This window comes from Diplotaxodon limnothrissa, linkage group LG9 (genome assembly GCF_057381915.1).
Source record: "Diplotaxodon limnothrissa isolate DT_005_m linkage group LG9, D_limnothrissa_male_GT1.1, whole genome shotgun sequence".
NCBI lineage: Eukaryota > Metazoa > Chordata > Actinopteri > Cichliformes > Cichlidae > Diplotaxodon > Diplotaxodon limnothrissa.
The window spans coordinates 34426371-34454092 of record NC_140604.1 but is presented as its reverse complement, the minus strand read 5'-3'; the positions used below and the strand labels follow the sequence as shown (position 1 = coordinate 34454092).

The following is a 27722-nucleotide window of genomic DNA, read 5'->3' as shown; positions in this document are numbered from 1 at the left end:
ATCTTGTCTTTATTTTTAGTTAGCACAAACACTTCAAGCTGTAAGCTAATGATAGTTATATAAGACCAGATGCTGCTGGTGCAATAAGCTGTACGCTGTACGTCCAATGGATGATGATCTGATTAGTCGACTAATCGCAAAAATAATCGGTGACTAGTCGACTATCAAAATAATCGTTTGTGGCAGCCCTAATGTGTATATGTAGCATTTGCCACTGTAATATACATAAGACAGAAAACCAAAATTATAATAATACGTACAAAGATTTACATTAAAGATATATATATATATAGAGAGAGAGATATATAGCTCCAGAAGCAGCTTCAACAGATCGCAGAGCAGATTTGTTTGTCTGAAACAAATCACAGGAAATTAATTTTGAATTGTGTGAAACCTGATCCCTGCTTTGTTTGGGGAACCAGACGAGGTCTTCCTGTTGTTTCAGATGCACTGTGTGTCGTCCTGTGTTCTTGCAGATGATTGGAAATGATCTTCTGCTCTGCATGATCACGCTGATGTTTGCATAGAGAAGATAATGAAGCAGGGCTCTAGAGTGCGACAAATTTTGTCGCAAATGTGACCAAATTTTTCAATGGTGCAACAAAAAAAAATCCTAGGTTTCACTGGTGCGACCAACTTTTCGAGTAAGAAAAAAAAAAAAAAAAAAATTCTCCGCAACTCTGAAAGTCTCCCTGTGGTCAACAACTGACACACATTATGCCTCTATTGTGGTCTAAACCAATCAGAGATAGCCAGGGGCGGGACATCTCAGATTGCCCGCAGTCCACATATTCCCGTAATCCTTCGTGTGTACATTTGAAAGTGCAGGTGGTTAGAGAGAGGTGAGTAGCTTGACTGAAGCGATATCGATTCATTAAATCCTGAATCAACTTATGAATATAAAAGTATTTTGCCAGAAATGCCAGAATATCAGGTTAAAGATCACAAAACTATTTCAACAACCACCAAACAGCAATTGAGAGCAGGTAAACGGATTCCACGCAAAGAAGTAAACATAGAGCAGACCCGACGCATCAGAATCAGCTTTCTGAAAAAGCACAGCGTATCAAGAAAACACATTATATGCTGCGATAAATGCACTGCCCAAGTCCCCCTCTCCTCACTGCCTTTCAGCGGCAGGCAGCAGCAAACAGGTCATCCAAAGGACTTTAAGCACAGGCAGTTTATCATTAACTCGTCTTTCTTGTATAACTGTGCTCTGACTAAAGAACTCTGTGTTGACAAGATTGTTAGTTAATCATTTACAAGTTAATATTGTCTGTATGGACAGCAATTTCCCCCCCAAAAAAGTGCACACGTAAAACTGTGGTTTTAAGCCACAGGTGTCAAACTCTGGCCCGCAGCCTAATTACATTTGGCCCGCGAAGCCATACCAAATTACTATTAGAGCTGGCCTACTGGTATTATACAGCTAATATATATATTGTTTAGTATTAAGGTTTGCTTGTTCCATATTCAGTTTTTCAGAAAAATGTGTTTGAGTCCAAAAGATTCATTCTTTTATCTGGAGGAATAAATATATTTCAATAAATATTAACGTTAGCCCGTGACTTTGTTCCAGTTTTGAATTTTGGCCCACTGTGTATTTGAGTTTGACACCCCTGTTTTAAGCAATGCAGTTGAAAAATTTGGGTGCGCCTAAGACAAGGTGCCACCAGTGCAATCGTGGCAAAAAAATGAGTCTAAAGCCCTGTGAAGTTTATTATTGCTGCACGCGGTGAAACAGTGCATTAGTGATTATGAAACTCTTCCCACGCTGTGATTACTGGTGTCTTCAGCACAGCTGTGTTCACGATGTGTACGATGACGTGAGTACGAGAAGCTTTTCTTCCAGTGTCTGGATATGAATGCTTTCCTCAACGTGGGCTAGTTTATGTTGTCGCAGGCCTTTGGCAAACGTGAATGACGTCCCACACTGGTCACAGACGTGCTTTTTAGTCCTGTGGAGGAGTTCGTGGCGTTTTAATGCACTCGGTGTGGGAAAGCCTCTGCCACATTCTTTGCAGTAGTTCAGTTTGTGCCCAGTGTGCATACGCTGGTGTCTCTGTAGGGTTCTTTGGCTGCTGAAGGATTTTCCACACTGGTCACACTGGTACGGTTTAACGATGGTGTAGTGCTGACAGGGCTCAGCACTGGGTCCACCGTCACTGCTCTGTGTGTGAGACAAAGACTGTGTAAGTCTGGGAATTAATAAAGATCACTTCTGCCACAAGACACCCACTGATATTTGTTTGTGTTTTTATGTGACTGATAGATGTACTTGGACATGTCACCAGAACCAATACTTATGATACTATTGGATCCCAAAATTCTGAAAATGTGATGGTATTGTTTCTGGATGTTCAGAACTGAAGGGGGCAGTATAGCGCTACAAGTGTTCTTCTGTCCTACATGCCAAAGGAAAAAGGAAGTCCAACACCACAGGAAAAACTACAAATAGCACAAAAAACTACATGTGGAAAATGGTGACTAGTGCTGCTGCCTTAAACTCTCTTTCAAATCAGAGTCAACTGTGAAAGTTTGTTTCCAAGGGTGACAAGGGGATGATAATCAATTCAGAAAATATAATATACAAATTGGAGATGGCACGATGCCACTTTTTTATGTCCGATACCGATATCATAAATTTGGATATCTGCCGATACCGATATAGTATTTTTATATATATATAGATATAGTACAGTTCATTTTATAATTAACAGAACAATATCTTGCTTGTATGAGTTTATACTCAAGTTTTAAAAAAACAAAACACTTACCGTGTACGGAAGAGGACTCCCTTACTACATTTATTTATATTATCTGTATAGCACTTTAGAGCACACTTTTCACTTTATTAAAAGCACCTTATCAAGTACTTTATTTAGCATTGCACTTTAAGCATGGATTTGCACAGTAAAACATTTGCACACAAGAAGTTTAATTATTTATTGAATATTTATTGAGAATTTTAAAACGAGTTTGTAGCCTTGTTTCAGATATTGCACAGCTGCTCCTCATCAAGCAATGTGGTGGTTGTCTGTGAGGAAAAAAGAATGATGATTAAGATTGTGATTAAGGTTTACCAGTAAGGAAAACTAATGCAAATGTGTGTGGGGGAAATCTAAGAATAAAAGTGGTGCAAAAAAGTGTTTGTAAGATAATGATTACTCACCTTTCTTGCTTGTGTCCTCTTCAAGATGTTTGGGCAAATGTTTCCCGGGGGTCCAGACACCATTTAAAGGTTCCGGGAGAGATCACGGGTTAAGAGAGTGTGGTGAATCTTTTTGTGCTTGGGTTTTGGGGTTTTTATAATATTGGGTTTGGTGCATAGCTGGACTGGCCATCGGGCATACCGGGCATTTGCCTGGTGGGCAGATGGTGATTTTTCGTTTTTATGGGCCGATGGGTTTTGTTTTGGGTTTTTTTTCCGTTTTTTTCCCATGACGGTATAAACACTGAAAGGTGGTGGATTGGCCAGATGCTGGGAGATGTGTAAAAATAACTCAGTTGTTTGGTGGTGGCTATTGCGGAGCTTCCACAGATTCAATAACATTAGCAAGTGGTGGAGGCCAGCAGGTGCAACACGGAAAGACAGGAGGAGCAGAGACCCGAGGCGGTGAACTGAACTTCAAGTAAGAAGTTATGACCTGCAGTCTATCTGGTCAGATATAAACCAAGTTTAGGTGGAGTTTATTTTCGTTGTGCTGACTTTTTACAGTCAGTTACAATAACTTGTACTGCGTACTAGCTAGCATGACAGAGTTTATATACTGCTGGGCGGGTGCTATGATGTTACTGATGTTGAACTTGTTTTATCTTATTTTATTTATAAGGTTTAGTTATTAGAGTTTCCAACCGTCCCGTAAAAAACGTAATCGTCTCGTATTCAGAGAAAATATTACGCGTTTCTTATTGAGGTGAAAAGGAACATTTTGTCCCCGACTTCAGCTACAATGAAAAAGACACAAAGCTGGAGTTATTCTGTGTCTTTGCTGCACAGCTGCCTCTTCTCCTCTCATTCTCTCCCCTCCCTCTCCTGTTTCTACTTCAATCGTGAAACTGATCAATGATCAGCTGATCGGCTTTTCTCTCTTGTTTGTTTATCGCCCACTTTGTGCCAGAACGGGGAAACCAGCGGATGTCGCGCTAAACAACAGCAGCACGTTTAAGCTTGATCAGCTGTTGTTAGAATTTATTTAATATTAATTTCTAGTATCAGCTGATGTTTGCTGGAGCCACAGCTGTAAAGCTGCTGGTCAGGATGGTTTGGATATGTGGTGAGAGGGAAACATGAAGATGAAACCAGGAGATGTCCTTACTGAATCATGGGGCAGACTGACAGCCTCGCTTCTGTCAGTCTGCCCCAGGGCAGCTGTGGCTACAACTGTAGCTGCTTCCACCAGTGCGTGAATGTGAAAGTGAATGAATAGTGGAATTGTAAAGCGCTTTGAGGGTCTTGAAAAGCGCTATATAAATGCAATCCATTATTATTTTAACTATTATTATTATTATTATTACCTGCCCCCCAACAAAACTTTGCTAGACCCGCCCCTGCACAGTTGCCAGCTGTCAGCTACATGGAAAAGGATCCTGGTGTAGAAACTAATAAATTCTAACAACAGCTTATCAAGCTTAAACGTGCTGCTGTTATTCAGCCACTGGTTTCCTCTTTCTGGCACAAAGTGGGCCAAAAAAGCAAACAAAGAAGAGAAACGGACTCGCGACAGAAAAGCTGATCAGCTGATCATTAATCAGTTTCATGATTGAAGTAGCAACAGGAGAGGGAGGGGGAGAGAAGAAGAGGCAGTCGCTCCATATATCGGTTGTTAAGCTTAACGTACTTTACAAACATTCAGAGATGAACTTACAACTTTCTCGGAGATGAAATGCCTTGTAGCGAGGCTCCAAATGCTCCACCAGACCACCAAAAGGTCTCACATGCCACAGCCGCTCTATCACATAACGCATGCTGCTCCGACGTGCTACGGTTATGAGCTGACTTACGCTATGTTGCAAGTTTTGTGAAGTGCTTTTGTGATATTTAATGGATGAGATTACAATTTTAGTAATTTAGTAATTCAGTAATTTAGATCAGTATTGGACCGATACCAATATGTAATATCCGACCGGTCCATCTCTAGTACAAACTATGTTACTATGATTTTCAGCAAAACACCTAAAACTCCAGCATCAATATCTGTTCAAAGATTAAAGCTGAGTAAATTTCAGTTCACAGTAATAACGATGCTGAAGTGCACACCACCATTGTGTTTGAGGCAGCTGGTACTACTGTTGACATCAACTTTGTTTCAAAGTCTAAAACACGGTAAATGCTTATACTAATGTAATGTAACTTTGGTGGTACTTTAGGAGCCATATATTTTATGAGGTGGTACTCATTCTGAAAAGTTTTAGAACCACTGGCCTAGCCCATCTTTATGTAGGGTAATAATTATTTTTTTTATATCCTCAGAGAATACTTTCCTATGATGTGGCATGTTAAACTTCCAGTGACCAGTATGAGAGAGTATGAAAGCAATAACATGAAATTCAAACACCTGTTTTCATTTGCACCTGATACCTTTTAAAGCTAATGTGTCACATGACACCAGGGAGGGAAAAGGGTAATTGGGCACAATTTGGACATTTTCACTTAGAGGTGTACTCACATTATTTAGGCAATAATGGCTGTGTTCTGAGTTATTTAGATCTAATTACTTTCTTGGTTTGAACATTCCCAAATTGAAACTGCACTAACTAAACTTACCTTACACTGACTGCACTTGAACGGCCTCTCCCTGGTGTGGATCTGTTGGTGTCGTTTTAGGACATCCGAAGACTTAAACGTCTTTTCACACTGGTCACACTTGTATGGTCTCTCCCCAGTGTGGTTTCTCTGGTGGACTCTCAGATCACTAATGCGTCTGTAGGCTTTCCCACACTCGTCACAGCGGTGTGGTCTATCTCCAGTATGGGTAATTTCGTGGGCTTTTAAGTGGGAGTACTGCACAAACGGTTTCCCACACTGCTCACAGCAGTACACGTCCTCCCCGGTGTGCATGCGTTGGTGTGTTCTTAGGGTCTTTTGCAGGCTGAAAGCTTTTCCACAGAAGTCACAGTTATATGGTTTACTTCCAGAGTGGGTGCGCTGATGGGTAACCAGGTTCCCCTTACAAGTGAAATCCTTCCCACACTGATCACACCTGTAGGGTTTAAGTCCGCTGTGAGTGAGCTGATGTGTCTTTAAGTTGTCCATTCGAGTAAAAGACTTCCCACACAAGTCACAGCTGAACAGCTTAACTCCAGTGTGGATCAGCTGATGAGTTTTTAAGTGATCCAACCGGATAAAAGACTTTCCACACAGGTCACATCTGAAGAGTTTGATTCCAGTGTGGATCAGTTTATGAGCTTTTAACTCGCCCATCCGGGTAAAGGCCTTCCCACACGCATCACAGCTGAATGCTTTAACCCCCGTGTGGATGAGATGGTGTCTTTTTAGCTCCCCCATGAATTTAAAAGCCTTTTCACACTGATCACAGCTGAATGGCCTAACTTCTGTGTGGATGTATTTGTGGGTCCTGAGATGTTTTGTGGTGGGAAAATTCTTCCCACACTCATCACACTTGTATGGTTTCAGCCCACTGTGGAGAAGTCGATGTGCTTTTAAGTTGTCCATTCGATAAAAAGACTTGTCACACAGGTCGCAGCTGAACAGTTTAATACCCGTGTGGATCACCTGATGTGCTTTTAACTGACCCATTCGAGTGAAAGACTTTCCACACTGCTCACATATGAACTGCTTAACTCCCGTGTGGATCAGCTGATGTGTTTTAAAATGCCCGATCCGAGCAAAGGTTTTTCCACACACGTCACATCTGTGAGATTTATCTCCACTTCCTGTTGCTGTGAAGGACTTGTCAGCTTCCTGATAGGAGTCAGGTTTTGACCCATCTTCATCTTTTTCCTCCTGCAGTAAACAAAAACAAAAAGCAGGCAGTAAGTGAAATGCAGAGATGGAGCAAACTTACACTACAAAGTCTTTAAGTTACTGAAGTTTAAATAAATTCAAGAATCTGCTGTTGTGTTAGGAGTTCTCAGATAAATAAACAGATCAGATGTCGAAGGGGAAAGAATCCTGCTCATATCGACACTGACAGGGACTGGGTAATGTGCTAAGAATGAAAGGATGCCACATCATTTGATAGAAATAAAAATGATCAACCTACAAAGGACTAAATTCAAAGACACCCTGGAAATCAAAGTGAAACAATGATGTGGAAGGCTGGTCCATTTTGCTGACAATGCAGAATGGTACTCAGCAGTTGGTACGGACCACACGTGCTTGTATGCATGGTTGACAGTGTCGGGGCAGGCTCCTAATGAGATAATGGACGGTGTCCCGGGGGAACTCCTGCAAGATCTAGCCCATGGCATCAGCGCCTGCACAGTCTGAGGTGCAACATAAACGAAACATAACGTCCCAGATGTGCTCTGTTGGAGCCAGTCAGTCGTATCAATTCCTTCATCCTCCAGGAAATGCCTGCATGCTCTCACCACCTAAGGCCGGGCACTGACGTTCACCAGGAGGAACACACTGGGTCCTGGGTTGAATAAGATTATTAGAAACCCTGCCACAGACTGGCGACCTGTCCAAGGTGAACCGTTTGTCTGCAGGTATTAAACCATTTTTATTCAGATTTGTTTTCCTTTATTGAATTTTGATTTGAGGATATGTTTTAAAGGGCAAGAGCAGACAGTTCAAACAATAAAATGTTACTGTGAAACTTTTCTTACCTCCTCCTCTTCTTCCATTCCTCCTCTGTCAGACTCCTCTTCTTCTTCTCTATCGGATTCCTCCTCTTCTTCCATTCCTCCTCTGTCAGACTCCTCTTCTTCTTCTCTATCGGATTCCTCCTCTTCTTCTTCTCCTCTGTCAGACTCGTCTTTTCCTGAGATCAAACAGATCTTTATTAGGCTACCCTTGATTTTCACTTCTAACCAAACAGGAGACTGAAACCCGATTTAAAGCCAACAATCAGTTTGAACTCAGTTTAATTCAGTTACGACTCATTCAAATGAACCCAAACAGGTTTGATCATGAAGTTAAAAGTCAGGAAAAGAGTGAGTGCAGACCGCTAACATCAAAAAATAAAATCTGAACTAATAGCAGGCACTGAACGAGATAGGTTAAATATAAAGTAGAAGTTAGAGGGGACATGTTCTCAGCTCGATTAATGTTATTTCACTTTATCAGCATGACGTAGATCAGCTTATCTGCTAATTGGAAGGTTGTTGGTTCAATCCCTGGCTTTTTCGAACCAACAACCTTTGGCAAAATACTGAATCCCAAGTTGCTCCTCATGCTTCCAGTGTTTGTATTAATGTGTGAGACATGTTGTTGAAAGTGCTTTGAATACTCAGATTACATATTTCTGATCTATTTAAGAACCAGTCCTAAGTTATAGTAACTAATAACTTTATGAACTTAAGGAATATGTCAATTTTGCTTCTGAATGAAAAAGAAATTCTGCTTTTAGTTTTACTTGATTTAGTTCTGAAACACTGGGAGACGTCTGAGTCACCAGTTAGCATCCGACATGCATTTCATACATCCTGAATCGGGGCTGGACTGGTATCGTAGCACACTAGCCTTTGACCAGTGGGCTGACACACTCGTGGGCCGATTGGTGGATGTTATTTTTTTTTCTTTGTCATAATCATACACGCTACAGTGTGGCCTGAAAGCCTGCTGTGCATCGGCCCTACAAGCACCGACAGTAGCCTATTGATTCCTTTTTGATTACTGACACTGGATTGCCCAATCAAATTTCTGAACGTGACCGGTCACCCTACCTTCCCTGTAGAGCGGTGCACCTTGTAGAACAGAGACTAGTGTTGAAGAAGTGTTTGATACAGATGGACAAAGAAAAAAAAAAGATGGAGCTGAAAAGCTAAGAGAGAAAATGAAACTAAATGAAGTAAAAGCATCAAATTAACCGACATGTTTGCAGCTGCACCGTCAACAGCAGTACCAACAACAAACAAAAGCCCTCACATTCACAAGAGGCTGCTGTAGCAAGCATTAGCCATGAACCATGCACCAACCTGATTAAAACTTTAACTCTATATCAATAATCAAATAAAATGAAACATGTGTATGCACAATACACATACACACAAAAATACATATTAGTGATGATGGTGGGCCTCCAGAGACCAGTCCAGCCCTGTCCTGATGAAATATGAAAAACCTCCAAAAAATTCATAAATGTTACCCAAAGACGGTGTGAATCAGTAGAGACTGTTTTAGGGGTAAAAAAAAAAAAAGGGAATATTATCACCAAAAAAAAGGCATAACACAACATGTCCAGGCACTAAGGCATTGTTTGGAAGAGTAAAGCAAGGCCTGGATTTCCCTGGGATAATGACATTAAACAGATACCAACATCTTCTTCAGTGATACAAAGATGCCAACAGAGCCATTATGGCTTCACCACCACAGGTGTACAACACCAAGGACGGGCATTTTCTGAAGTCTGTGCAGGAAATGGTGAGGGCGTGACCCCAGACACACACAGCTCTCCAACAGGCTGATGAACCATTTTTCTAACCATAACAGTGCAGATCTGTAAGAACTCACACATTAAAACAGAACACATACACTGACGCCACAGTACTTTCAAAAAGCATCACTGATGAAAGACAACAACTGTAGATGGACTCAGTGACCCCGACTATAAAAACTATGAGAAGCCTGAGTCTTTATGAAGATTAGGGAAACTGGTGGCCTTAAATCCAGTGTGGCTTGGTTTGCATTTCACTGAAACACTGGAGAAGAATTTAATGTCTGTATTCTTCATCGGCTGAAATTCACTCAGGATATCACAATCATGACCACCTAAGTGAAACACTTGCTGATTGGGATTATGCAGGAGTTTCAAAAGCTATGGAGACGTACCAGGCTGTTAAGTGTGTGTAATTTACCTTACTGCCAGGTGTGAGGTGTATATGTTTGTGACTAAATGATCAGTTTCTGAATGTGTGAGTTCATCAAAGGGAATATATATATATATATATATATATATATAAATAAAAGCTTGCCATAACCTGTGTGTGAATGGGTAGTTTAGATAAATCTAAGCTACGAATCCTTGAGGCCGAGTCCATAACATGCAACTGTTTCAATTAGATTGATTGTCATTTTAACTGACTTTTATTTTTATTTTATTTTATTTGTATTCTTTCACTTATTGTTGCATGTGTGTTGTTGCTGCCTGTGTTTGAGTAATTTCTGTAACTGTGAGACATCTGCTGCTGCCTATCTTGGCCAGGTCTCCCTTGAAAAAGAGGTTTTTAATCTCAATGGGATCTTCCTGGTTAAATAAAGGTTAATAAATAAATAATGACTGAATGTAGTGTAAAGCGCTTTGGGGTCCTTAGGGACTAAGTAAAGCGCTATACAAATACAGGCCATTTACCATTACCATATATTACTGAACAGATCGATACATCTTACATAATCTGATTGTTACAATTACAAACTAAATCTTGTAAACAGTGTATCACACACACACACACACACACACACACACACACACACACCTTTGTCCTGCAGCAGTGAGCTGGGTATGTCAGTGATGTGTTTGTTTGGATGTGAGCAGCAGCTCTGATGCCTCTCTGAGGTGATCAGTGTGTGAGTTGCACGACTGCTGGAAACAGGTTATCACAGTAACTCAGTCCAGCGGTCAGCAATGACCTTCAGCCTCTGCTAACAGGCTAAGCTAAGTCCAGCCACAAAACAGCTGCTGTGCTTCGGCTGCTCGTTTCCTCTTAGTCGGGTCAAACTGTCAGGAAGCACCGCGAAAGAGATAAGGAGCCGAACTGAAGCCACACCGGATCCAGACTAACGTCAGCTCGGTTACCTTTAGAAGACCCCAGACCATAAACCGAGACCAGCTCCATGATGAAGCTCCAGCACTTTCCCCGGTGTTCAGATCAGACCCGCCGGGATGAAGTGTGTCTCAAAGCGGCGGAGACGAGCGGGCAGACTGCGTGTGTGTGCTTGAAGGGCCTGCAGTCTATGGCGGACACACAGCTGCAGGAATCTCGGACACTTTCCAGGATCCTTCAGCCTAACAGGAAGTCACAGAAACACTCACATCCGGTTACAGCTGATTCCAGTACTGAGCACAATTCAGCCAGTACAGCAGGCAGCCTCTACCTGTCCGAAGGTTCAAGACATAAATCAAACGAGCTGACGGTGAAAAATATAATAACTTTATTTATTTATGATAGCGGGTTATGACTACTTCATATATATACACTTTTATATATATATACATATTAAAAACGAGGAAAAAAACTGTCAAAGTTTTCGAGATTAAATTTGGAAGGATAAAGCCAGAGACTGGGCTCGCCTTACCTTTTCATAATTGTATAGTGGTGTTTATGGCCAGCGAATAAACGAATGAATGAATGAATGAATCAATAAGGGGCTGGGGCAGGAGGTGGAGGTAAAATTCCGAAGAAAACCTCGAAATTTTCCATAAGGTGAAAAGTGACGCTACTTCACTTTATGTTGCGTTTGAATGAAATCGATCCCACACATGTAATAGCATGCATGCAGTTATAACTGTGCTCTCATGCAGTGTCGCCAGCACGCAGGGACCTCCATGGCACTGAAGATGATAACAGAATGATTAGAGATTTCTTATTTACTTCAGTCTGTGTGAATTTCTCTCCACCTTAACCCTGAAAACTGAACGAATGGTAACTGGACACAGAGATTTATTTATTTGTTGTTAATTGTGAGTTGTTTTTCCTTCTTCCGTGAATATTTTAATAGAAAGTTTGTGTTTCTTCTCATTTCACCTCAGTGTACTAGCCTGTACTTGAAGGTAAAGGGGTGAACTGTTTATAATAAATCCAGTCGTCCACTAGATGGAGACAAATACACATAGATGAATGCGGACTCTGGTTTAGTGAGTGCACAGGGTGGGCCATTTATATGGATACAGCGTAATAACATGGGAATGGTTGGTGATATTAAAGTCCTGTTTGTGGCACATTAGTATATGTGAGGGGGCAAACTCCTCAAGATGGGCGGTGACCATAGTGACCATTTAGAAGTCGGCCATCTTGGATACAACTTTTGTTTTGTCAATAGGAAGAGGGCCATGTGACACATCACACTTATTGGTAATGTCAGAAGAAAAACAATGGTGTGCTTGGTTTCAACGTAACTTTGTGGCCATTTATACGACAGGGGAATAGTTTTGTATTATCTCTGGTTTTCACATCACATCTTTGTGATTGTTTCTGTCTGACTGATGCTCTGGTTGGCGCAAATCCACATTTACGAGACTGGAGATCTGTCCTGTGCACCTAAACGGGCTCCACTTCATCCTGGGGATTACATCGATACACCCATCAGGAGGTGGTTAGAACCCCTGAGGAGGACAGTGTTTGCAGAGAAGCAAGCCCAGATGCTGCATGTGCACAGAAACATCTGTGTTATAACAGGACTTTTTTAAATTAAACAAACTATCTGCATGTCTGAGTATAAAATAAATCGATTTCAAGATTCTTATAAACACTTAAACCTCTTAAACCTGATTTAAAGTATGATATCTATCTATCTATCTATCTATCTATCTATCTATCTATCTATCTATCTATCTATCTATCTATCTATCTATCTATCTATCTATCTACTGTATATATAGTAACTACTTTTGCATCCTTTATTTAATCCAGCATCTTTGCACTCTGCACCATAAACATGCTGTGTGTCTTGTTGTTATGCTGATGTCATTTTTCTGTTTTGTAGACTGAGGGCCAAGAAATAGCCGGAGCCATATTCCTCGCATCCTGACACATACTTGGTCAATCAAGCTAATTCTGATGGAAAAGCTCTCAATATGCATCTCTATCCTTTCACCCAAAGAGGGCGCTGTAGTTTAATATTTAGCCAAACAGGAGGCATCTCCTCACCTGTATTCATGTCACTGCAGTACAAAAAACAACAAGAACCCTGGTTCCTGGTTCCAATCAAACACAAACTGAAGCCTAAAAGTGAAAGAAACGACAGCAGGTCAGGCGTCTGGAGCTGTGGGAGTCAAACCTGTGACCTGCAGCCTTGGACTCCTGTGATTGGTCCTCTGCTCAGAGCTTTTTCTGTGTTTCTGAAACCAGTGAAATATAATCTGTAAAAGAAGTGAAAAGTTGTTCGCAGTGAGAACTGATCAGTGACGCTCGAGGACTTTTACAGAGAGTTAAGCGGAGATTCATTTTCCTGTCTGAAGAACTGCAAAAATGTGGCGTCTATAGTTCTGGTGTAAATGTAGAAAGGGTGCTGGATTCGTTTCTTGCCTCCTTCACCACAGTGTTATATTATATTAATATCACAGCTGCAGATGTTTACGGCCGACCTTATTTTAAATACTTCGTGCTCACTTTCATCTCTAGTGAAACATGATTAAATGTAAAATATGCGTGCAGCATCTCTTACTAACTGCTGTGATGACAGTAAGTGATAACACACACCAGGGGGAGACTGTGATACGCTTCACACTGTGGGCTTGCTGCTAACAGGCGGCATGCTGGGAAATAATGGATCCTGCTGAGAAGTGGACTCAAAGTTATCGGATTGGGGAAAAAATCGCAAATAAATAAATAAATGTTGGACTGCTATCATGAAGCGATGATGTGACTCAATCATCTTCATTTTGCTGATTAAAGTTGATGTTTTTTGGAGTTTCTATTCATTTATCATTATATTGTTTTTAGATTATTTATGTTTATTCTGTTGCTACAATTTTTTGTCTTTATTATTAATTTCTCTTTTTTCTTAAATGAAACATTTTTGTTGTTTTTTCTTTTCCCCTGCTTTTACTGTTGGCAGAGATCAACTTCCAGAACATGTTTAAAAATATTATAAATTACATTGAAAACATTAAGTTGTGTTCTTTGGTTGTTACTGTTGTAAAATATTTAGTTTCAATCTACTTTTCCAAATCCCTCAGTGATAGTTTTACTCCTTAGTTTTTATAATGTCAGTGGTTTTGTGCAGGGAAACGTTTTGGATGTTTAGAGCAGATATTACAAGTACATGAAATAAAATGATGAACAACAGTCTCCTCAGGCCAGTTGTGCTGACAAACTTAACCTTAACGTTAGTTTTATAAGGACAATACTGAGTTCTTGTTGTTAGTTTTACTTTGCTGTAATAACCTTGTTGGATCATTGAATGAAACAACTACATGCAGCCATGATTTTATGATCTCGCATCAATCTCTCACAGCAGACAAGGAAAAACCTACAATCCAACTCGTGCATTCTGGGCAGTGTAGTCACACATGTGTGTTTGAAACGGTCGTGTTTAACTTTAAATCCTTGATTTTAGCGTGTTGTGATCATGCTTTAGAGATGCTGTCTTTAGAGTTCGAGTCTTGTGGGTGTGTGATGTGTTTCCTTGTGTTTGTGTGGCTGAGAGCAGCTTTACAGTGAATCCACACAGGAATACGCGAGCAGTGATGAGCTGACCAGTGACTGTGGATTATTAACGCAATTCAGCGACTTGTGTATAATAAGAATTAGTGACGCTGAATTAAACTTTGCTTAACTTCACAGTGAGTGATTGAGAAGATAACAGTTGGACTGAAGGATACTGCTGATTGAGACATGACTTTGCAGCAAATACATTAAAGGGACAGCCAACATCAATGTGAGCTACCACCTCCAAATCTAAGGCCAAAGTTCTCAGTCAAAAAACAGTGGAGTGCCCAGTCCAGGTTGGGAAGGAGTTAAATCTTTTTGTGAGTGAAGGAAAGAGCTGGAGATTTTCAGGTGGACTGGTGTGACATAGACAATAATGAGGGCGCTGTAACGCTGTGGTGATGAGAGAGCTGTGTGACAGTGAAACTGTGGAATTATGGATCGATCTATGTTCCTATCCTCACCTTCCCAACGTGGAGATGGCAGGGGAGGAGGAGAGCTGGGCATCTCTGCCTAGGCCCAACCCCCCGTGACCCAGAACTGCAGGAATGGATCAATCGATGTCAATACACTGCAGTGACTGACAAGCTGTGATCATAATACCAGGATTTACTAAATAAATGAGATAAAACCAGAGTTCCTGTAAATGATCCGGTGTATGGAGCACAAAAGCAGGCTCTCTCTCTCCTAACACAAAATGTAAACTCTATACTTGCAGGTTTGGCAGGTTTAACAGATCACCGGGACCGAGACTCCTGGGAAGTGTTGATGTTCAAGGTAGTCATTGTTGATAAATGTTGATAAAGTTGGTCTATGGGTCACAAGAAATGAAACATAAAGTGTGTAGGACTGAAACTATGTTTGGCTTTTTTATTTGGGCAGCACAGGCAGAATTCTATTTTATAAGGAAACATGTTTTTTTTACAGTGCATAAGACAATGAAAGTCATGGACTCTGACTTCATGTTGTGAATGATTAATATAAATTTCTGTAAAGTGTGCGGTGTTTGGGGCACATGTATGTAAAAAAGTCTTTATCGTAATATTTTTTATTTCATTTTTTAGCATAAAGTATATTTCAGTTAGAATTACACAGCACACTTCTAGTGCTACACATCATGAACTGTCAGGTGTACAGAGGTCTGATAAACTGCATTAATACATCTTAGCCGTTACTCTCATGCGTGGACTTTCTGCGTGTCTCTGCTTACAAAAGTGCGCGTGCCCTCGGCCACCACAGAGCGAGACAAACGGGAATTGGGGCGTAACCTCGCGATAATCCACTCCCTCTCTATCTCCCCTTTCCCAACTCTCTCCCTCTCTCTCTCAGTGCTTGGGGGCAATCAAGCGGCGGGGATGATGGGAGTCCTCAGCCCTGCCAGCCTACCGACGCACCTAAACGCAGCCCAGCACTCCGCTGTGACGGCTCAACTTCTCTGTGTTCCTCCTCCCAGAATCTACCCAGAGAAACAGTAAAACCAGCAGCTGGAGTCCACGCGGGACTTTATTGGAAGCGCGCGCTCCTTTGCTTTTTAATGATCACACCTGAAAAGGATAAAATTCTTTTTCTGTTTTTAAAATCTGCTTTCGTGATTCGGACCAGGGCTCCTTTCAGGATTAAAGGGGAGCAGATGAAGAGCTAAAGCCACTCCAGGAGAATTAAGAAGTTGGGGAGATGCTGGAGGAAGCGGAGCAGGCGGAGTGAGGGAGCCCGGTGCGCACTTTCTCCTCCCCGGCTGGACTGAAGCGCTACAGTCCGCTCCTCTTTGCGCTGCTGGAGGCGCGCGCAGGGGACACTTGCTCATTCATCTCAGCTACATCATCACTTTCCCTGGATTAACAAAACAAGCGAAGAAGAGCTCAGAGATTTCACTCCACGCACTCCGCGGAGTTTTCCTGTGTGGATGGGGTTCGAGCGGCGCGGCGGGGATGGTGTGAAATAAAGCAGCAGTTTTTTAAACGCAGGAGTTTCACATGTGAGTATCTCCTTTTCTTCTTAAAGCTCGGGAATGTTCCTGAACGATTGAACTCTGACCTTTCCCGCTGATCCTGGCGTTTCCAAACACCTGCGACACGCCGCGCGGCGCGCTCCTGATATCAGCCGTTTATTTGCCCCGTGAGCGCGTTCACGGAGCAACTTTAATCAGACCGGAGAGTGTTCGGGTGCGTTTGGAGGGCCCAAGTCGTTAAAACGTCCCAGCCTCTTAATTTATTTACTCCCCTGCAAAGAATGACCCACGCGCGCGTTCCTGGAGTTTAAAGGTAATTGAATTCCCCCACCTGCCTCAAAACTCCCGTTTGCACCCATTTCCACGCAAATTTGTTTTTTTTATGACGCAGGCGGAGGTCAGCCCCGAAAACTCGCAGTTTTCAGTAGATGTCAGAGCGCTTCACCCTCCTTCACTTCCCCTTCTGCTCCGCTGCTTTGAGCCACTTTCGCCCTCCAGAGACTCCGCTCCCCCTGTTCCTATGCAACCCCGCTCCTTCCCGGCCGTGCCGAGCCGAGCACACCCGTGCCACCACTTTCCATTAATTAAGCGGCTTTGTTTATGTGAGAGGAGGCTCATTTCGGGCCGTGCTGGTGGCTGCTGGTTGTCACATTTACGTCTTTGTGATATTCCAATAACACCGCTGAGACGCGAAGTGCGTCAGTCTGACCTTTCTGCCACTTTTTCCTCCAAGAATCTTTCTGTTGTGAAACGCATAAAAGCATCCCGCAGATATGAGGACTTGTTAGAGGATGTACATGTATGACACAGATTAGAACTCTGAGTGTCTGGTACATGTATTTGATGTCCTCGATGGTCACACCGGACTTTCTTATATCGCTGTAATATTTAAATGGCACTGGAGGTGTGTGTTTGGCGCTGAGTAATGAGTTTACAGACGGAAATGGCACCAGAAGTGTTGTCTATTCATTTTATTTTAATGGAGCCGTTGATTTGCTACACGCTCATAGAGAGAAACACTGCTACAGTCAAAGTCATTTTCTGTCCCTACAGGTACAGTCACCATAAATGTCCCCTGCAGAGCTCATTATTAGTCCTCCGGGCCTGAAAAGGTGCGCAGTTGTATATTTGCACCGTTTATTCCAAGATTTTCAGGAGAGCGTTTTTGCTCAAAATTGCTGCTCAAATATTAACTTCAGTCTTCAATTTGTTTATTTGGGATTTTCTTTAATAATCTGACATGCCTCATTCGGTGTCTGTACAGAGGTTTGTAAGGTTGCCTCACAGTGAGAAAGTTCTGGGTTTGAGCCTTCGTGGGCGATTTGTTCTCTCTGTATCTCCATGTGAGAACTCAAAGGTGTTCTCCAGAGGTTTAGAGCAGCACTGGTTCTTCTAGATGTATTCTGACAAGTTCATCCTGTACCTGTCTTGCATATCAGAAAAGAAACAAGGTTTAAGTTTCTTTTCACCATTGCACTATGAGAAATTTGTTTTACAGCAACAATTCCCATTATAACAAGAAATACAACAGAAACTAATTACAGGAAATGGAAGAATTTCTACCAAGTAAGCAAAAAGAGCAAACGTGCTAGAGTAGAGACAGAAATACAAGCAAAGGCCTGTTTTCTATTAAGCATATTAATAACACTCAGAAGAAACGAGACATGGAGGGTTTCAGTCCTCCAAACAGCTCAGGGTAAAAACTCAAACTGTCCAGCAGTCGGTGGTTCAGACCAGCTCTGACTCTCTGTTCTTACAAATCCTTCAGTTTTAACTGCTTATTTATTAAAAGCTTTTATTGTTTATTTGGGGTGGGATTTCTCCATTCTCCCCACACAGCCAAACACAATCTGCTGATTCTCTCCTGGCTCTAAGGACTCAAAAACATGAAATTGGGTGGTTGTTACATGTACAAGATTCAAACTTGTAATTTGAACTAAATAATTTCATCTTTCTATGGTGAACGTAATTAAATCATATAGCATCTGCATGAACTTCAGCAACTTAATTTGTTCTTGTTGAGATGACCTGATACAATCTAGTAAGAGCGGTTATTTGCTGGACTCACGCAATTCACACGATCACATGAGATGTCAAACTGCAGGAAAATCACTAGACAGCTACACCCACACCACGTGTATGCTCTCGCTATTTATTGTGGTTTAACCTGTCAAGGACAAAAACGTACAGAGAAGTCTGCATCAAGCCTTGAAATCACAGCTTTCCTAGTTTTAAGCCTGGAGTGACAGCTTGGTGGTGTGATGGTCAGTGCTGGTGCCTCACAGCAAGAAGGGCCTGGGTTCAAATCCACAATCCAATCTAGAGTTATTGGTGATTCTAAACTACGCATGAATGCAAATGGTTGTCTGTCTCTATGAAATCATCAACCCCCATATTGGTTCATTAAGCAAGACTAGCCGTAATTGCCTTGATTAACAAAGTTGTTCAAACAACAAGATTTCATTGTGTTTTCCTGAAGTTTTTAACTTGTGCAGAATGAATTAAAACAAAATTCTGATTACATTAAACCACTAAATGCCAAACGTGTTGGTTTGACATGGTCAAAACTGGGTTATTGTACTTGGTTAAATCACGTGGAAAAAGGTGACACGATTAAATTGTGTTCATCCAACAACTGATTTTTTTGAGTGAGTGCAGACATGAGAAAAAGTGTTGAGCTGTCAGACTAGAAATGACTGGGTCATAAATTAATGTGGACCTGGTTTTGCACCTTTTTAACCTCCTGACATCCACCTGGTCACCATAAACCCCCCCTGAGGGCAAGGTTAGGGTTAGGTTGCATTTTAGCCACATGCTACACATGCATAGTTTCAGAAACTGGAAACAGTGGTGTCAAATTCAGTTCCAGGTCCGGGTGGCAGAGAAAAGCGCAGGGCCGCATAATTACGCTTAATAAATTGATTTCAAAATGTCTGCATAAGACGCAACATCCTCAACCGGCCCACAGGAAAAAACAGCGAGCGATGAAAGGAGCCGAACGATGGCTGTTTTGGAAGTTTGACTAATAACAGAAAAGTAAAAGATGGTAGTTTGTGCAGTTTGGCTGTAAGCTTTAGCTTTCTTTCTTTCAAGTTTTCAAAGTCTCTGAGTAATTGTGGTCGTGGTATTGACCATAATTGCAGCTATGATTTGTGCCCTGACTGAGCTGTTCTGCTTTCATAGAAGCTTTTTAGAGAAATGTTGGTAAACCAGTGCCTGAGAAACACTGATACAGCAAATGAAAATGCACCGATGGCTTTTTTGCGCTGCTGTGTGTGTGTGTGTGTGTGTGTTGCACTAACTGATCTACAGTCTCACACCTGCTTTGAGTTACCGTGGGAACCACTGTGAAAACCGCTGCATAAAGCTGACAAACAGATGCACCTTTAAAGATACAATAAATGTTTCTGACTTCTAGAAGCAGATTTGAAATCACCTCACGGTGCTGCTGAACACGTGCACCAGGTGTCGGTAACGGTTTAGTTTGCGCAAAGGTTCGAGGTTTTTTTTTCTCCTGAAAGGAACAAACGCAGCAACATTTAGAGCTGCAGTGTGTTAATTCAATTCACAAACTTTGACCTTCCACCTTCTGGATGAATGCCTCTCCGTCACAAACACCACCTGGCTGACTCGGATTATAATTCGCAGGTCAGCGGCGTGCAGTGTGACTGTTGTCGCCTGGTGATAAAATCTCATATAACTCACCTGATAAAGACATGAATGGGTTTATCATCACATGATTTATGTGCAGATTCATAAAATTAAAGAAGTGAAGTTAGTTTTATAACGTGAAAGCATGAGAATCAACAGTTTTATCTAGTTAACAGGAAGCGAGTTTAAATTATTAAAAGAATTATTATAAATGATTTGTAATCAACCAATTAACCATTTAGCTTATAAGAAATAAAAAAAAAGGCTAAAAATGTTGTTTCACTTCTTTTATTTTCTTCAACCACAAAGTTCAGAAACACAACTATATATTTGAGATATATTACTGCAGATACTTTCTCCACAATTTTCCATCAAAAAGTCTCAAATGGTGAACAGTAACAATATTTTTAATACTTTAATTGGATGAGTAAATAGATTAGAGCAGCAGTCCCCAACTTTTTTTGCGCCACGGACCGGTTTATGCCCACCAATATTTTCACGGCCTTTAAGGTGTCGCGGATAAATACAACAAAATAAAACTAGTACCGGTACCGATAAAAGAAGATTTATTCATAACACACGTGAAAAGACCCAGGAAAACCGAGTTAATGATAAAAACGATAACAAAATAACGCTGAAAACCGATAAAAACCCTGAAAACCAAACATTTCACACCTGAGCCTCAACTCTCGCAGCCCGGTACCAAACGACTCACGGACCGGTCCCAGGCCCGGGGGTTGGGGACCGCTGGATTGGAAGAAAAATGGCAGGTAATTAGCCAGAGTGCTATTTTAACCTCACATCAGGTCTCCTCTCCACTCCATCCCCCACCTCTGCGATGTGTCCTTGAGCGGGACGGCAGATGAAAGACTTGCAGCCTAAACGTGTTAACAAAGAACCAGGACCAGCTTTTGGACCACATAAACTAAACTCCCCGGCAGCTTTATCTTAATGGATCTCATTCAGCTCCAGCTGTGCGCAAACAAACTTTTTTTGTGATAAACTGAAGCACCTTTACTCCATTCCTGAATTCATCCACCCATTCCCATCTGCATATCTAATTCAGGGTGTGATGGGGCGAGAGGCAGGGTACAGCTGCGGCTAATTTAGCATCACTAACTAATCTAACATGCGTGTCTTGTGAGAGGAATCCAGAGTACCTGGAGAGAACCTACACAGGTACCGGGATATTATGTAAACTGCACACAGAACGGCCGCAGGCAGCAATCTCTCACTGCCACCTTCTAACCTCCCTGCATGGGTATGAAATAGTGCTGTTGTAGGTGTGAGGCTGTAGGTGCACAGGTGAGGTGTCTCTTGGTCGTTTGCTTCGGCTCTGCCGCTCTCAGCTTCAGATGTCCTGGTGTGCAGAGCTGCTTGGGCCTCTCAGTGCCTGGGAGAAGCTGCAGGCTTGCTGCTTCTGATACCTTATGGTCAAAAACACTGTTTCCTTTTTCATTTACATTAGACTTAAAACTCACGAGAATCTGCTGAAAAAGACAGGCAAGTCAAAGAAAATGAGAAGCTGCAAAGAAGAAGATTTGTTGGTGGAACAAACGCTGATGGAAGGTCAGAAAAGAATCCTCAGACTGAGAAGCTTCCGGTGGCACTGAAGATGCAGTTTCAGTGTCGCTTGGATTGCTTCAAAATATGTAAGAAAATAAATAAATAATCTGCAGTCCTGTGATCCCATTGCCTTCTGGATTCTGGATGGAGTGACGGTTACAGACAGAAGAGGCCATCAGGGGTTATTATACGCTTTACTGGAGCGTTAGGACGGCACCAGTTAGAGTGCTCGCAGAGAGTCTCTGGTCGTGATGTATTCAGCTCCACTCGCTTCTTCATCATGTTTTAGTTCCTGTTTACTGAACAGGATGTCTCAAAGCAACTGGCTTCTGAAGTCGATCCAGGAACGTCTGGGCACTAAGATTAATGAAGATATTTCTGTAAACGACGGCCGTTAGCTGAGAAAAAAATTAAAATAATAAAATAAAAGCGGTGTAGCTATTTTTTTTTTTTTTTTTTTTTTTTTTTTTTTGGAAAGAGCAGCAATATTAAAAAGAAATCTCAACACCTGACAGCCAAGAGTGTGAAACACTTGTTTGGGCTTCAGTGTGCAGAATGATGTGTGCAGCCGGTAAAGGAGTTTCAAACTAATCTGAAAGGCAAGCCTCTCGTAACGGGCAGTTTAGACCAGCATGAAGAGGAAACCTGAAACCTGTAATGTGCAAACATGAGAACAGACTGTCAGCGATACAGGGCAGGCCCTGCAGATAAAGTTTGAGGTGAAAATAAGAACCTTTATTTTTATAGCACTTATAAAAAAAATCAGTGTTTTACAAAAACTCACGTAACAGTTTCTAACAATGAATCATCGAACCGATATCAGTTTACAAAGGGTCGTGCTTTATAAAATATGATGGATTATTTATAAAAATTAAAATGTAGAGGGATACTACAGGGAGTGCAGAATTATTAGGCAAATGAGTATTTTGTCCACATCATCCTCTTCATGCATGTTGTCTTACTCCAAGCTGTATAGGCTCGAAAGCCTACTACCAATTAAGCATATTAGGTGATGTGCATCTCTGTAATGAGAAGGGGTGTGGTCTAATGACATCAACACCCTATATCAGGTGTGCATAATTATTAGGCAACGTCCTTTCCTTTGGCAAAATGGGTCAAAAGAAGGACTTGACAGGCTCAGAAAAGTCAAAAATAGTGAGATATCTTGCAGAGGGATGCAGCAGTCTCAAAATTGGAAAGCTTCTGAAGCGTGATCATCGAACAATCAAGCGTTTCATTCAAAATAGTCAACAGGGTCGCAAGTAGCGTGTGGAAAAACCAAGGCGCAAAATAACTGCCCATGAACTGAGAAAAGTCAAGCGTGCAGCTGCCAAGATGCCACTTGCCACCAGTTTGGCCATATTTCAGAGCTGCAACATCACTGGAGTGCCCAAAAGCACAAGGTGTGCAATACTCAGAGACATGGCCAAGGTAAGAAAGGCTGAAAGACGACCACCACTGAACAAGACACACAAGCTGAAACGTCAAGACTGGGCCAAGAAATATCTCAAGACTGGTTTTTCTAAGGTTTTATGGACTGATGAAATGAGAGTGAGTCTTGATGGGCCAGATGGATGGGCCCGTGGCTGGATTGGTAAAGGGCAGAGAGCTCCAGTACGACTCAGACGCCAGCAAGGTGGAGGTGGAGTACTGGTTTGGGCTGGTATCATCAAAGATGAGCTTGTGGGGCCTTTTCGGGTTGAGGATGGAGTCAAGCTCAACTCCCAGTCCTACTGCCAGTTTCTGGAAGACACCTTCTTCAAGCAGTGGTACAGGAAGAAGTCTGCATCCTTCAAGAAAAACATGATTTTCATGCAGGACAATGCTCCATCACACGTGTCCAAGTACTCCACAGCGTGGCTGGCAAGAAAGGGTATAAAAGAAGAAAACTAATGACATGGCCTCCTTGTTCACCTGATCTGAACCCCATTGAGAACCTGTGGTCCATCATCAAATGTGAGATTTACAAGGAGGGAAAACAGTACACCTCTCTGAACAGTGTCTGGGAGGCTGTGGTTGCTGCTGCACGCAATGTTGATGGTGAACAGATCAAAACACTGACAGAATCCATGGATGGCAGGCTTTTGAGTGTCCTTGCAAAGAAAGGTGGCTATATTGGTCGCTGATTTGTTTTTGTTTTGTTTTTGAATGTCAGAAATGTATATTTGTGAATGTGGAGATGTTATATTGGTTTCACTGGTAAAAATAAATCATTGAAATGGGTATATATTTGTTTTTTGTTAAGTTGCCTAATAATTATGCACAGTAATAGTCACCTGCACACACAGATATCCCCCTAAAATAGCTAAAACTAAAAACAAACTAAAACTACTTCCAAAAACATTCAGCTTTGATATTAATGAGTTTTTTGGGGTCATTGAGAACATGGTTGTTGTTCAATAATAAAATTATTCCTCAGAAATACAACTTGCCTAATAATTCTGCACTCCCTGTATATTCATATACTTATTTTTAAGGATTCTCACCAGACAAGTGAAGATTTTAATGAAAAACAGCACAAAGGTCTGCTTTATGTAAATGTTAACGTTTAAATAGTTAAATCATTTAAATATTTGCTGTGTGGCTGGTTTCAGTCAGGCTGTGTGGAGGAGGAGAAAGTTTCACATCCTAGAAATGATTATTTCTTGTCTGGAAATTGTGACTTTGTGGAGAATCAGTTGTATAGACCCAGATGGAGATTGTTTGCCGGTTCTTGTGCCACATTCGGTCTTACTTGACAGTTTGTCTCATTCAGACATAGGTCCAGCTTACCTGGACCAGATGTCAGCCATGGTTTCTGGGCCACATCTGGCTAACTCCACACTGGCTGGCACACCCAAAGTCTTATTTAAGGTCTTATTGGTATAAAATAGGTTATATTTGATAAACAGATGAAGCAACTCAATATCAGGAGCTCAGTTCATGAAGAAATGTGAGACTGGCCTATGCTCACCGTAATACCTGCAGATGGCACACATCTCCAGCTGTTTCCAGCTGTTGAATCAACGCCCCTGATATTCTTATGTAGAAGCCTCTCAGTGTGGTAAAGCTGACAGAAATTTAAATTCCCAACAGTTTTCTTAGACTTTCACAGGACTTTAGATCTACTTTGTAGACAGAAGCCCCAAAATTCACAAACTAAATATAGAATGACAAAAAGATGTTGAATAACCGATAAATGGCTTTTACTGCTATTTAAACATTCAGCATTTATTGTTGAATAAAATCATAATGAATAATTATTAGTTAAAAATTATTACTATGGTTAGAATTGACTTCTATTAATGAAAAAAAGCCTTGACTGTAAAAACTTAATAACTTGTGATACAAATTGTGATTTTATTTTGAAACAATGAAATATGTTGATTTATCAATAATGATGGGAGCTGAAGTCATGTTTGTGATGGTTGAGATAAAAAAAAAAGATTTGTAAGATGATACGAACGTTGTCTATCGCAGAAGCTTGGAAATGACAGCGTATCAACAGGAAATGCAACCACTGAAAGAATAAAGAAATACCTCAGTAAAAAGCTCAGATGTTATTGTAGCAAAATATTACTCTGTAATGTCATAAAAACTGCAATGAAAGCGCCACTTCAACAATCACTGTCCTTGCATATTCATATATTTTGCCAGGTGTGGTGTGGTGAGGGTGTGGCCTGTGTGCAGGTGCAGTAACAGGTGTAGGGGACCTTTAGAGAGCAGCGGTCAGTTTGCCTCGTCATGGTTGCAGCTCCTCCTCAAACAGCCTGTAGCTGCTGTGTCAACACCTCGCCGCCGCTCTGCTGCGGCCCACAACAGGTGTTCGAGTGCTGCACCGCCTGCCTCGCATGCATCACGTGTGTGTTTTTGTGTGTGTGTCTGTGCCTACATGGGTCCGTTCATGTCTGAACCCGTATTTGGTGCGTTTGTGTGTGTCCGGATGCCTCTCGGTGTGTTTCTGTGTGCGCGCGGTTGAAAAGCCCCACACGGCGTTGTGCTGTTTGTTCAGTGTTGGAGCAGCAGGCCTGACCTTTGCTGAGCAGGAGCTAAGACAACATGAGCTGCTGTTAGCCGGACGAGCTGCACTGCGGCTCTCTGACATCAGTCCTCAGGTTGGAACCAGCTTCCTGCTTATTACCTCTTACCTTTGTGCAGAAAAGGCACTACGGGAAACCCGAGAGCATCTCTATAGCTTTTATGGTCAAGCTTAGAAACCCACAGTCCACCTCTGAGCATTTGCTTAGCATTCATTTCCTTTGTTGTCTTCCTGCCGTTTGTTTTCATGGCCATTAACTCCCATGAAAGACGTAAATGTTCATGTCGTACCCTCTAAACAAAGCATGAAATGGTCTGGAACGCAAACCGCAACTTGTGGTTCCTGGCACTGCCGGCTGATTTCAGCGAAACAAACTTTTCTGAGAATCCAAACTCAGAACGATCACCTGCGCTCCAAAGAAATGACATTCGAACTCTCTTTTCATTTGGTCATATAAAAGCTTTAGGAGTTACACAAGTATTCACGGCAGGTCCATCTCAGTGTAGCAAATGCACTTTAAAAAGTTTTGCAAACTTTATATTCAAATGTAAAAATGTAGGAAGTGAAGACAGATTTAAACACATCAGTTATCTAAACATCTAAGAAGCTCATAAACACTGATTATTACCCATACCCAGCACACAGGTTGTTCATAGCTCATCCATAAAGCTCTATAGTTTATTATCAGCTGGTCACATATGAGCTCCTCTCATTGGTAGTTGCTTCAAACAGTTACCTAGACGTTTATCCCACAGTCTCTGGCTGCCTCGTCTCCATCAGCACATTGCACAATCTGCTTTCCAGAAGGAAACAAAGTCTAAACATAACTGAAGTAACGATCATGACACCGTTAAGCATTTTAATGTCAACAACAACAATAAAATGCACTCCTGCATCTCTACAGCATTTTCTAATCTGCTGAAGGACCTCTACAGTCTTTTAAAGGCCTTTTTGTCACCACTGCCAACAGTTAGGAGCTCTCTGAATAACTTTCTTCATTATCAGGAAGTTAGTCATACCTTTAAGCAGAAAATTGTCAAAAGAAAAACACATTCTTCTGAGTCTTAAGAGTCGTCCTTAAAGCTACTGTTAGCTGCTGGTGCTCTAGATTGTATTTATTGTGATTAACTGTATGTCACCACTTGTTGAGCTGCCTGGATTTCACTGCGTTTCCTCCAGCAGATCACCTGAGTCCCTGGTTCAGACCGAAGGCGGTGACTCAGCGGCACAGCAGCTCCGTGAGGAGGCTGAGTCAGGATGGACAGATCTGTTGCTTTAATCTCAGTGATCCTCTCTCCCAGAGAGCGCAGAGCTGACAGTTTAATTATCTGTAATTTCTCTGTTAAAGCAGCTTGCAGAGAAAGACTCTTAAAAGTGATGCCTTCTCTCCGTCCTTCAACAATTTTACTGCCCAAATCAGCAGAGCTTGTTTTTTTCAGATTAATGGATGCTCATATTGAATGAAATACACGCTCACTTGGCAGTTTATAGCACCTAGCTGAAACCAGCGCAGTCCAATCAAACGGCCCTGCAGTAAATCATGTTTCAGAGCTTTTAAAATTTAGTTCAATTCATCTTTGGGGCCATTATGGTCTGTGGTGCCGTTCAGCTGAACTGCATTATAAATAGAGGCGTGTCTTTTATTTGGATTGAATGGGATGATTGAAATAATAGCAACAGCACTACATATGCAGCCCATAAAAGTAACACTTTATAAAAGCAGTTCCAACAAACACTGAGCATTATAAGCTTCACGTAGGAGGATTTACTGCAACTGTATCACCTTCACGCACTCTGATGCATTAGTGGACATAAAATGAGTCTAATCAAGTTTTTCCAAATTAAAGTTAATTGTTAAACATATATATATATATACTTTTCAATCCCAGCAGGATACTTTCAAAGAAATACAAAGTGACATGGCAATATTCACTGTGATAACACGATGTGTCCTAATCAAAATGTGTTAAGAATCAGAGATGATCTATAGCAGAAGGATGTTTGAAAGCCTTAGTGTTAGACCTTTAGGGTGTTTTTTGG

At 41.6% G+C, this 27722-nt stretch overlaps 1 protein-coding gene across 1 annotated transcript; it reads right to left on the bottom strand.

Moving 5' to 3' along the window:
- Positions 1-676: 676 nt before the first annotated feature.
- LOC146625993 (uncharacterized) lies at positions 677-11123 on the bottom strand. The gene is made up of 4 exons (XM_085363124.1): positions 10926-11123; positions 7798-7952; positions 5771-6970; positions 677-2173 (listed from the first exon to the last, which is right to left on the bottom strand). The coding sequence occupies exons 1-4, from the start codon at positions 10963-10965 to the stop codon at positions 1811-1813; spliced, it is 1758 nt and encodes a 585-aa protein (XP_085219250.1). The 5' UTR covers positions 10966-11123; the 3' UTR covers positions 677-1810.
- Positions 11124-27722: the final 16599 nt, after the last annotated feature.

Coding starts and splice junctions, on each gene's coding strand:
- LOC146625993 (XM_085363124.1), bottom strand. CDS start 10,965: ATGGAGCTGGTCTCGGTTTATGGTCTGGGGTCTTCTAAAG. Junction 6,971..7,797: donor GAATGGAAGAAGAGGAGGAG/GTAAGAAAAGTT, acceptor TGTTTACTGCAG/GAGGAAAAAGATGAAGATGG. Junction 2,174..5,770: donor TCAAGTGCAGTCAGTGTAAG/GTAAGTTTAGTT, acceptor TCTCACACACAG/AGCAGTGACGGTGGACCCAG.